Below are 11580 nucleotides of genomic sequence, written 5' to 3'. Positions count from 1 at the left end.
GATATCATTATATCAACTATATAAGTGCCCAGTGCCATTCACAGAATTGTTCATTCCGAATATTCGTAATTTGACGCGTTTTCTGGTATACTGCGGTGAGCGAGTTGTGACTTCTGCTAAAAATTAATAAGCTAGTTAGTAGTTACTATTAAATGACATTGATTATCAATACCATAATATTATATTAATTATACTACTATGATTTTATATAATATTTACAATTACCTAATGATAATCAATAGTAATATGTGTGCCACTTTGCCACTAATTTATTCATTGTTTTCATCGTCTTAAAAGTGCATAACGTGGGAAATTTAAAAGCAGCTTACATTTAATTTCATTGTTTTAATATTAAATTTTAGTTGAAAGTAATTTTTCGATACTTTAATTTGTAACTAGTTATGTGCATTTCTGAACAGTACAATTTAAAATATCAACGTAGTTACTCACGTAATACTCGTTATGAATTGAGAATAATTTAATAGTCTATTCTTTTTCAAGGTATTTACCGTGTTCGATTGTATTGATTAAATCAACTGACGCTAAGATGTCTTCAACAGTTTCCGAACCAAACATGCAAAAATTGATGGATGAAATTGAAAAATTAATTAAACGAGTATCTAAATTTATTTTATTTTAAAAAAGTTATAAAATTTAATGATTTAAGATTTTAATAGTATTTTGATATTTTGAATAAACACCCCACAACAATAATACATTTTATCATAAATACAAAACTGTATAAAAACATCAAGTACCTAAATATTTTTGAATTTATCTAGGCAAATCGTGACCATGAAGACAAAATTGAACATCTACAAAAAGTAAGTTGATCTATATTTTCAATTTTTATTTATAATTTGAAGATTTAAGATTTTAAATGTTGATATGTTTTTTAAAAACAATAACTTTACACAACAACATATTTAATAATAAGTGCCTAGTTCACAATTTTACTGAAACAAATTAAATGTACATATTCTTAATACATTTAGGAAAACAATGAACTTGTCTCTGATAAGACCAACCTCACCACTAAAATTGAGGAGTATGAAGACAAGATTCGAAAACTAAAACAGGTAAATTAACCTATTTTTTTTTAAATAATATATTTTGGTTATTTTTTTATTTTATTTAAGCATTTTCCATATAATAAAATTATATCTCATAATATATATATATAACTGTAACAAAACTTTTGTATTTATAAATTTAAATTTATTAAGGATGGTCAATGGTCATAGTTCTTGTTTCTGTGGAATATATGCAAGATACATTTTTCAGTTGAAATTGAATAAAGTTATTTTTTATTAATTATAACTAACTATTGTTATAGGTTACGAAGTTGACTTCTTACAATGTTTTGCAAATTTATTTTTCAAATCCATGTATTATATTTTGATTTGTTGGATGGACTAAATTTTGAAATTGTCTTTTTCTTTAAATTACATATTTTTAATACATTTATAGGAAAACAATGAACTTGTTACTGATAAAACCAACCTCACGACTAAAATTGAGGAGAAAGAAGACGAGATTCGAAAACTAAAACAGGTAAATTAACCTATTTTTTTTTATTTTTTTTTTTTATTTAATCATTTTTCATATAATAACATTATATCTCATAATATATATGTAACTGTAAAACAACTTTTGTATTTATACATTTAAATTTATGTAGGATGGTCATAGTTCTTGTTTCTGTGGAATATATGCAAAATACATTTTTCAGTTGAAATTGAATAAAGTTATTATTTATTAGTTACTACTAACTATTGTTATAGGTTACGAAGTTCACTTCTTACAATTTTTTGAAATTTATTTTTCAAATCCATGTATTATATTTTGATTTGTTGGATGGACCAAATTTTGAAATTGTTTTTTTCTTTAAATTACATATTTTTAATACATTTAGGAAAACCATGAACTTGTTACTGATAAAACCAACATCACGACTAAAATTGAGGAGGAAGAAGACGAGATTCAAAAACTAAAACAGGTAAATTAACCTATTTTTTTTAAAATAATATATTTTGGTTATTTTTTTATTTTATTTAACCATTTTCCATATAATAACATTATATCTCATAATATACATATAAGATATAACTGTAAAAAAACTTTTGTATTTATAAATTTAAATTTATCTAGGATGGTCATAGTTCTTGTTTCTGTGGAATATATGCAAAATACATTTTTCAGTTGAAATTGAATAAAGTTATTATTTATTAGTTACTACTAACTATTGTTATAGGTTACGAAGTTCACTTCTTACAATGTTTTGCAATTTTATTTTTCAAATCCATGTATTATATTTTGATTTGTTGGATGGACCAAATTTTGAAATTGTCTTTTTCTTTAAATTACATATGTTTAATGCATTTAGGAAAACAATGAACTTGTCTCTGATAAGACCAACCTCACCACTAAAATTGAGGAGTATGAAGACAAGATTCGAAAACTACAACAGGTAAATCAACCTATTTTTTTTTTAAATAATATATTTTGGTTATTTTTTTATTTTATTTAAGCATTTTCCATATAATAAAATTATATCTCATAATATATATATATAACTGTAACAAAACTTTTGTATTTATAAATTTAAATTTATTAAGGATGGTCAATGGTCATAGTTCTTGTTTCTGTGGAATATATGCAAGATACATTTTTCAGTTGAAATTGAATAAAGTTATTTTTTATTAATTATAACTAACTATTGTTATAGGTTACGAAGTTGACTTCTTACAATGTTTTGCAAATTTATTTTTCAAATCCATGTATTATATTTTGATTTGTTGGATGGACCAAATTTTGAAATTGTCTTTTTCTTTAAATTACATATTTTTAATACATTTATAGGAAAACAATGAACTTGTTACTGATAAAACCAACATCACGACTAAAATTGAGGAGGAAGAAGACGAGATTCAAAAACTAAAACAGGCAAATTAACCTATTTTTTTAAAAAATAATATGTTTTGGTTATTTTTTTATTTTATTTAAGCATTTTCCATGTAATAAAATTATATTTTTTAGGCGGCACTTCTTTCCGGATAGTCACGGTGTCTGGAGAGAATGGCCGCCATCCCCCACCCGGTCATGGCAGAAACCTACGGGTGCCCACTAGAAATTCTACCAAAACAAAACACACGTCTTAAAAACCTACCATACCAAACCCTACCACTACCACAATTATCCTAAAAAGTAAAAACAGCTAATGGCCATAGTTACCGAGCTTAAAAAAAACAACAACATAATATTTCATAATACATAACTGTAAAAAAAAACTTTTGTATTTATAAATTTAAATTTATTTAGGATAGTCATAGTTCTTGTTTCTAAAAATGAGGAATATACGCAAAATAAATTTTTCAGTTGAAATTGAATAAAGTTATTAGTTATTAGTTATTACTAACTATTGTTATAGGTTATGAAGTTTAGTTCGCACAAAATTTTGCAATTTCATTTTTCAAATCCATGTATATATTTTGATTTGTTGGGTGGACTAAATTTTGAAAATTTCTTTTTCAGATCTTGTTTTGATACTAATTACTTTGAATTCATTTTAATGACTTCTTTGTTCATTTTGAACCTATTTTATTATTATATCTGTGTCAGAAGTTCTAAAATGTTCTGAACATGGATTTTTATTATAAATAACTAATAAGTGTAATAGGTCAAGTGGAGGAAATTGACGAGTCCAAGTTTTAGTCAGGAAAATAATCAATGTATTTTAAGGGTTAATGGCTCAGTCATTTTTCACCACCAAAATGCATTTATGTTGCGGAAAAAAGTTTAAATAATACCCGAATTGAAAAAAATATTTTAAAAATAAAGTGAAAACTAAACGGCATTTAATTCATATTTTTTTTAATTTTTAAATTATAAAGAATTATTAAATTAATTTATTAAAAAAAAAATTCTTTTAGCCTTGTATGTATTCGGTATGTGCCGAATTTAGCAATTTGAAAATTTATAACCGTATGAGTGTGTCGCCTGTCAAGGGGGATAAAGGTGAACAAGTAAGAACATAATAATTGTATACTACATTTACTCAAACAAAAGTTAACATAAATGTTTATAATTTTAGTGCACAGTGTGGTGGTGCCCAAAGCATTCAAATTTTGATACTATTGTTAAGGATTTTAAACCAAATAATGAAACAGATCAGAAAATATTACAACTTGGAAAAGCTAGAAATGCTTACTGGAAAAAAAATGGTGAAGTAAGTAACTTAAAAACAAAAAAACGTGTACATTCATTTCTTAATCATGAGAGGAAATCACAAGTTTATTTATTTTTAGATTAAATGCTGCAAAAATGATCGTAAAAAAAAAAATAGTAACGATTTTTCTCCACCATCAAATTGGCCTAAATGATCCTAATCAATGTGAATAGGTAAAAGAACACTGCACACAATAATATTGTAAAAGTATGATCATATTTTAGCTATAAAATTCATATTTAATTTTTTATGATTATACTGAAATACTAATAACCTAATAATAATCAAATATTTATAGATTTATAATATAATATTTAGTATTCAAATATTGTCACATCCTCAAATGTTAAAGTAAGTATATAATAAATATGTACATTACCTAAATGTTGGAATACTTATTAGTTATTTATTAATCGATAAGTCATCAAATTAAACTTTTAATAAAACCCTAACTTTAACCATGATTCTATTTAATTAATAAGTTAATAATTATTAACTTTCATAATGTACTTTATAGTGTTCACAATGACTTTTCAACTACTTGTGTTCTTTAAATGCATGTGTGCTTACTACTTAAAGTACATGTATTCTGCAAGTACAAAAATAAATTAGTTAGCCTACCGTATCCCTTCAAGGTCCTCCCCTTAATTGAGCTTTATAGGTTTCCATAAAACTAATTTCAATTTTCAGATGGTTAAAGCAAAAGTTACAAATACCTATGCATTAAGGAGACTGAAGTACATGCATTTATGTTCCCGGTTGGGAAATCAAATTCTCCAATAAGTCGCAAAAATTGTTTCTGTAAAATGTTCGATACAAAAATAATAATGTCACTATTGAGAAATCGTATACCGGGTAGATATGTCAAGTCCACCGATAGCACCGGTGGCTATATGAAATAAAACTGTAGTTGTCCATTATAATACGATATAGACCTAGACAGCAATGTGTAATGATAATATCATAATATTGTCAGCTGGATAAGGAAAAAAGAAAAATAATTTAAACATTTTAAAAACAATTTTAAATCACCACTTTTACAATTGCGTTATGCTGTCATACCTGTTTTTGTGCATACAGGTTTCGAATTGCTCTTAATGCTAATATTAGTTGTGCTGGAGTGAAAATATATTCTTGCCTCTTGGAATTGGCAAGGTGTAGTGTTCATTTCTACTTATTCAATTATTCAATGAATTATTTAAAACTGGTCGCTCACTGCGATTTGTATTATTCAGTGCGTAGTAACAAGTTCAGAATAAGTCCTTTGTATTTAAAATATAAATGTGTTAAGTACCTATATGTGGTTTGACTGTTTGAGAGTTAATTATTATTACAAGATTGAATCCTAATGGACTTATGGCCATTAACCTAAACCTATAATGGTTAGTTTGGTGGAATTATTTTAAAATACAGGTGATATAATATTCATAAAATAGGTATACTTGTACAGGTCCTATGACCATCACGAAGTACCAACAAGTCACAGCCGCCATGACAAAAACATCGATTTTTTTTATTAATGATATTTCACAAGTGCATACCATAGGGAATTTAATTGTTTTAATTTACGTATTTTGTTGTAATCTAAAAATATTATTCGTGAATAGGTACTCAAACTTTTAAAGTACTTTATAACGTGTATTAACACATTTTAATATTTCACATTATATTTATTATTCAAATTTTTTTTTTCTGCCATATATTTACTGCATGAATATGGAATTGTTCGCCGATGGAAGCATCATAATTCATAATAATCAAATATCCGGCAAAATTGATAAAACGTGTTTCCGTCATCGTATCAATACCACCTCTTCCGACGACTGAACTAAACATAAGCCATCGAACGATGGACATTATACTTTTACTGTCAGTTATTCTGTTGATTCCATACATTTTCCATTGTGAATTTGATCACAACTTGGAAACCCAAGTCCCAAACTCTGTATACACTATTAGCTTTTCAAATTTAAATTTAAAAACCGCACTTAACACCACATTACAGCCATCTGTACAATACCACGACCTTTGTAGTCAAGGGTAATTTAACATTGTTAATTATTATTACCTACAAGTTTAATTTGGTGGATGAACCACTTAAGATGAAGCTCGTATTAAATTTTAAATTCTTATAAGTATTCAAATTGAGAATGTTTTGAATATTTAACAATAAAATAATATTTGCGGTATCATAGTACCTACTATGGTAAAACTAGTAAATATTTTGACTTGAAATAATTTTTTAACAAAAAAATCAGATTTATCGTATTATTAATTATTAAAATATCATAGGTATCATCAATGATATTATTGTATGTATTAATAACACACGTATTATACATGTGCCCATAATCAACTAAAAATATTTTATGGCTATAAATAGAGTAACTTGCCAGTAAACTTTTCTATTTGCTTAAGGTAGATCAATATTTGTGGAGAATCTCCTATTAAAATAAACAATTTCAGAATTTTGATGAATTTTAAATGCGTACAAAAATTAACCATCATGCATATTTTGGTTATAGTCGGTAGATGTTTTTTTATAGTGAGAATCAAATTAAAAATTTTAAATCTTTATTATAGTAATATCAGAGATAATGATGTTTACAATTTTTTAGGTACTATATGTTATGTTTAATTTGTCTGACATTCAACCATCATTACCTAATTTAGTATTATAAAATCTATAGTTCGTTAGCTCATTATTGTAACGAACTAATAGAAAAATGTTTTGCGTCAAATAAGTTAAGATTAAGGTGGTTTAATGTTTAAACCGAGATTTTGAAGAGGACGTCGAGGAAACCGAATATAATTTGTACCTATATCCAAGCCATACAGTTAAAAACAGAACCAGTTAAAAAACCATTTTTGATTGTTTGAATTACGTAGGTAGTTTTTTTAACTTGGTGCATGGATGTATAAAATGAATAACAGTTTTCGAAAACAATATATTTTTTAAATAGAGTACCAATATTAAGGGTTAGGTACTTTAACTGATCGTTATAATTCGTAACTGCATCTGATATTCAGTGTTCTGTTTTCTACTGTGTATGGTAAAATATAGAAATCAGACAACAGCAAAAATCATACTGACAAATTTAAACAAAAATAAAAATGTTTGTTTATTCTTCACATCATATGTCACATACGCTTATATACTAGCTATAGACGAGCGAGGCCGTTTTCGACCAAAAACGTACCCTTCCCTTTTCGGCCGATTCACTTTTCGACCAAATTTAAAAAAGGTAGATTCCCTTTTCGACCGAAATCGTACATTTCACTTTTCGACCAAATTTAAAAAAGACTGATTCCCTTTTCGGCCAAAACAAAAATGTATATAATATATGTAAAAAGAAATAATATACAATAATAATTATTATGTATAAATCACATTTTTAGGTATGGTTTTGTTAAGTTAGTTTCAAACAATTATTTTAAAACGCAACGAATCAGAGCTAACAAAAATCAGACAATGACGGAACATAATAACTATATATCTTATACCATTTTTTTTTTTTGTAATTTATAAATTATTTTAAACCATAATATGAATAGGTTTGTGACATATTAACATAATTAATTTATATTTTAAATAATTTTAAACATTTTATGCAACCTATTATTTTAATAATTTTCTAGAAAATATAGTATATAACATTAATTATATTGTTAATGATAATAATTTTACAACAATTCTATACCTATTAGTTTATTTGTTATATAGGTATATATAATACATATTATTATTGACAAAATGTTTGTACTATTATTAAATTTTTTTATAAAATATTGCACATATTAACATAAAAATCATGTTAATATATTAATATTTTCATATTTTAAAAATGTTCTATACATTATTTTACAACATTTTATGCAACTTATAAAAAACTATATTGTAGCAATTTTTTTTTTTTACATATATTTTTGTTTTAGCTGAAAAGGGAATCAGTCTTTTTCAAATTTGGTCGAAAAGTGAATCAGCCGAAAAGGGAAGGGTACGTTTTTGGTCGAAAACGGCGATGCTCCTATAGACTCTAAAATTTTGGTCAGCAGAGTATAATATAATAGGTTAGCACAAAGAAAAACTATGGTATCTAATACAGGCAAATATCTATATTAATATGAAAATATTTCAAGCCAATACATATAGGCTATATTAATGGAAACCCATTTCAAATATTATATGTATGAATGTGCTTTCGAAATGTTTTATCTGCTGTGAGGGCAACAGACTCAAATTATACTTTTATGATTTTCGACCAAAAATAAAAATATAACTTAAATAAAATATTAATTTTTAAGGGACCCGATGCTGAATTTACAAATTGTCCGCAATTCCATAATATTTGAAAATTATATTTTATATTTTAATTGCCACCTTCATTATAAAACTTTTTCACTTTAATTTACTGCCCTGCATTTTTTAGGAGGGGGAGGTTAAAACAGTTCATTATTTCAAAAATAATAATTTCACTGAAAAATGTCCTAAGGCCTTGTAGAGTTGTTAGATATTGATAACTATTTTTGTATCTGAAAAAAGAAGACTCCACAGGCCTGATTGAATTTCAATTTTTTAATTTAATTTTAAATAATAGTATGAAATAATTCGTAAAAAAAAACTTGAAATTGTCTTATTTGTAAAGACACATCATTATAGCTAAATTGCTTTTTGATTAAAATATTGAGACAAAAAGAAATTGGAACCGGGCGCCTTAATGAATTTTTTTAAATCACCATTTTTACAATGGTGCCATACCTGTTTTCATGCTTATAAGTTTCTAATTTATTGTTCTTTAATGTTAATATTAATTGTGCAAGTGTGAAATTTAAGTGCCCGGAAACATTCTTATATTTGGCAAAGAGTGGGGTTTATCGCAACATATCTAATGAATTATTTAAAACCGATCGCTCTGTGTGATTGCCATTTTTTAATGTAAATATTTCTAAGAATAAGTATTTACTTAGCATTTAAAATATGGATGTGTGAATTATGCGGATTGAGAGTTAATTATTATTAAAATACTGAGTGAGTACTAATGGACTCATGACCATTAACCTAAACATAATGGTTAGTTTGGTGGAATATTTTAAGACGCACCTGAAGAAATGCTCATATTATTTGTACAAAACCTAACCATAATAGGTACCAACAACTAATAAGCCACATCCACAATGCAATGTGGAATGCATGATTTTACAATAAAATGCTACGTTTTAAGTATTATTCAGTGTTATTTATTACCTATTGACAATTCACTGGAAGAAAAAGACGACCAGTAGAATGATGTTAATTCCCTTCCCCCATTGCTGAATAGTGATGTATTCTTTACCAATTAAACTTTGATTGCATTATTGCAGTTGTAACTTTTGACTATTTGAATATTTCTATATCATTTGTGGAAAAAGCTGATAAGTGCCAACATTTATTGTGCAGGGCAGACATTATTTACTCGCATTTTGGTTTAGGCTATTTTTATTAAAAATATTGTACCTACCTAGTCTTAATATTGTCAAAAAGAAATTTGTAATGATTATAGCCAGTTTGAAATTTTCGTCAAGACTTATTTTGGACAAAAAGAACATTAAATGAACATAAGTCATAACAAGTGTTGTCCCTATCCAATGACACTTTTTGCTGAGAGAGTAGGTAGTTCAGTAGTTGTGGTTTTATTAAGATAAGTTTCAAATTTCAATATTGTCCAAAGACGTGGGATTACTGTGTAATTTTGATTATATAACTACTAATATAAGAATAATTATTTGTATTTAGAATTAGTACGAATATAAATCGTTTATGTTATAACCAAAGATAATAATTTGTATGCTACACCCGCAGAAGCTCATATTGTTGTCTTTGTCTTACAAGTGCATACTATAATATGTACAAATTACGGGCAGCAGTTAAAGATTTAATTTCGCTATAGTATCAATGTTAGAGTGAATAGGTAAACATATTATTTAAATGGAATAACATTAACTGTGTTTTGTCGGAGGACATGTTTATTTTTTAGATATTTTAATTTTGAAACAAGTTGTGGACATTTTTAAACGGTACATAGGTACAACATTGTAAATGTAGAAGTGCCACTAGACATCCTCTGCTATAAATGATAGAATATAGATATAAAAATAAAAATGGGAAGGGGGGCATGGGCGCCCGCAGGCAAATGAATTGTAAGAATCAAAATAAAATAAAATTATAAAAAAATGTGCGTTAAAACAAATATTAAAGACTGCAGTCTACAATATCAGTACTCCTAAATTCATAGCTCCATTTACAATAATCCGATCATGGAATGATGAATACTTATAAGGCACTAACTATTTATCAAAATTCAAAAACATGTTTTTAAATAATTGAACTAGATTTAAATTATAGAAAAAACAATTTGAAGGGGATTCTGGGCGCCCGCAGGCAAATGAATTGTAAGAATCAAAATAAAAAAAAATTCTAAAAAATGTGCATTAAAACAAATATTAAAGACTGCAGTCTACAATATCAGTATTCCTAAACTCATGGTTTCATTTACAATAATTTGATCATGAAACAATGTATATTTGTATGGCACTAACTATTTATCAAAATTCAAAAACAAGTTTTTAAATAATTAAACTAGAGTTAAATTATAGAATAAAAAATATTGAATTGGAGCATGGGCGCCCGCAGGCAAATGAATTGTAAGAAACAAAATAAAAAAAAATTATAAAAAATGTGCATTAAAACAAATATTAAAGACTGCAATCTACAAAGTCTGTATTCTTAATCTCAATGCTTCATTTACAATAAGTGGATCATGAAACGATGAATATTTATAATGCACTAACTATTTATAAAAATTCAAAAACATGTTTTTAAATAATTGAACTAGATTTAAATTATAGAAAAAAAATTTTGAAGGGGATTATGGGCGCCCGCAGGCAAATGAATTGTAAGATACAAAATAAAAAAAAATTATAAAAATATATGATAGAATATAGATTTAACAATAAAAATGGGAAGAGGGGTATGGGCGCCCGCAGGCAAATGAATTTAAAGAATCAAAAAAAAAAATGTATGCAGAAATGTACATTAAACAAATATTAAAGACTGCAGCCTACAAAATCAGTATTCATAATCTCTTTGCTTCATTTACAATAATTCGATCATGAAACGATGAATATTTATAATGCACTAACTATTTATAAAAATTCAAAAACATGTTTTTAAATAATTGAACTAGAGTTAAATTATAGAAAAAAAAATATTGAATTGGAGCATGGGCGCCCGCAGGCAAATGAATTGTAAGAATCAAAATAAAAAAAATTATAAAAATATATGATAGAATATAGATTTAAAAATAAAAATGGAA

General features: G+C 26.2%; 1 protein-coding gene across 6 annotated transcripts; it reads left to right on the top strand.

Moving 5' to 3' along the window:
• Positions 1 to 4402, top strand: LOC111030321 (interaptin-like). Of its 6 annotated transcripts, none has more exons than XM_022309751.1 (11): positions 2 to 134; positions 502 to 616; positions 783 to 824; positions 996 to 1079; positions 1471 to 1554; positions 1916 to 1999; positions 2387 to 2470; positions 2863 to 2946; positions 3933 to 4025; positions 4094 to 4228; positions 4308 to 4402. In XM_022309751.1, exons 2-11 carry the CDS (start codon positions 548 to 550, stop codon positions 4380 to 4382), a joined length of 834 nt encoding a protein of 277 aa, XP_022165443.1. In that variant the 5' UTR covers positions 2 to 134; positions 502 to 547; the 3' UTR covers positions 4383 to 4402. The 6 variants fall into 6 exon arrangements, with proteins under 6 accessions (XP_022165448.1, XP_022165443.1, XP_022165447.1 ...); XM_022309752.1 differs by having other exon boundaries at positions 14 to 95; XM_022309753.1 differs by lacking the exon at positions 2 to 134 and adding an exon at positions 196 to 438.
• The last annotated feature ends 7178 nt before the right edge of the window (positions 4403 to 11580 follow it).

Source organism: Myzus persicae, unplaced genomic scaffold, assembly GCF_001856785.1.
Source record: "Myzus persicae strain clone G006 unplaced genomic scaffold, MPER_G0061.0, whole genome shotgun sequence".
Taxonomy (NCBI): Eukaryota; Metazoa; Arthropoda; class Insecta; order Hemiptera; family Aphididae; genus Myzus; species Myzus persicae.
This window is presented reverse-complemented; position numbering and strand designations above follow the sequence as displayed.

What these genes read in the sequence shown, in the direction of transcription:
- LOC111030321 (XM_022309751.1), top strand. Translation starts at nt 548, where the DNA reads ATGTCTTCAACAGTTTCCGAACCAAACATGCAAAAATTGATGGATGAA. An exon ending in AGATTCGAAAACTACAACAG is followed by an intron (nt 2,471 to 2,862) that starts GTAAATCAACCT and finishes ATACATTTATAG; the next exon opens with GAAAACAATGAACTTGTTAC. An exon ending in AGATTCAAAAACTAAAACAG is followed by an intron (nt 2,947 to 3,932) that starts GCAAATTAACCT and finishes AAATTCTTTTAG; the next exon opens with CCTTGTATGTATTCGGTATG.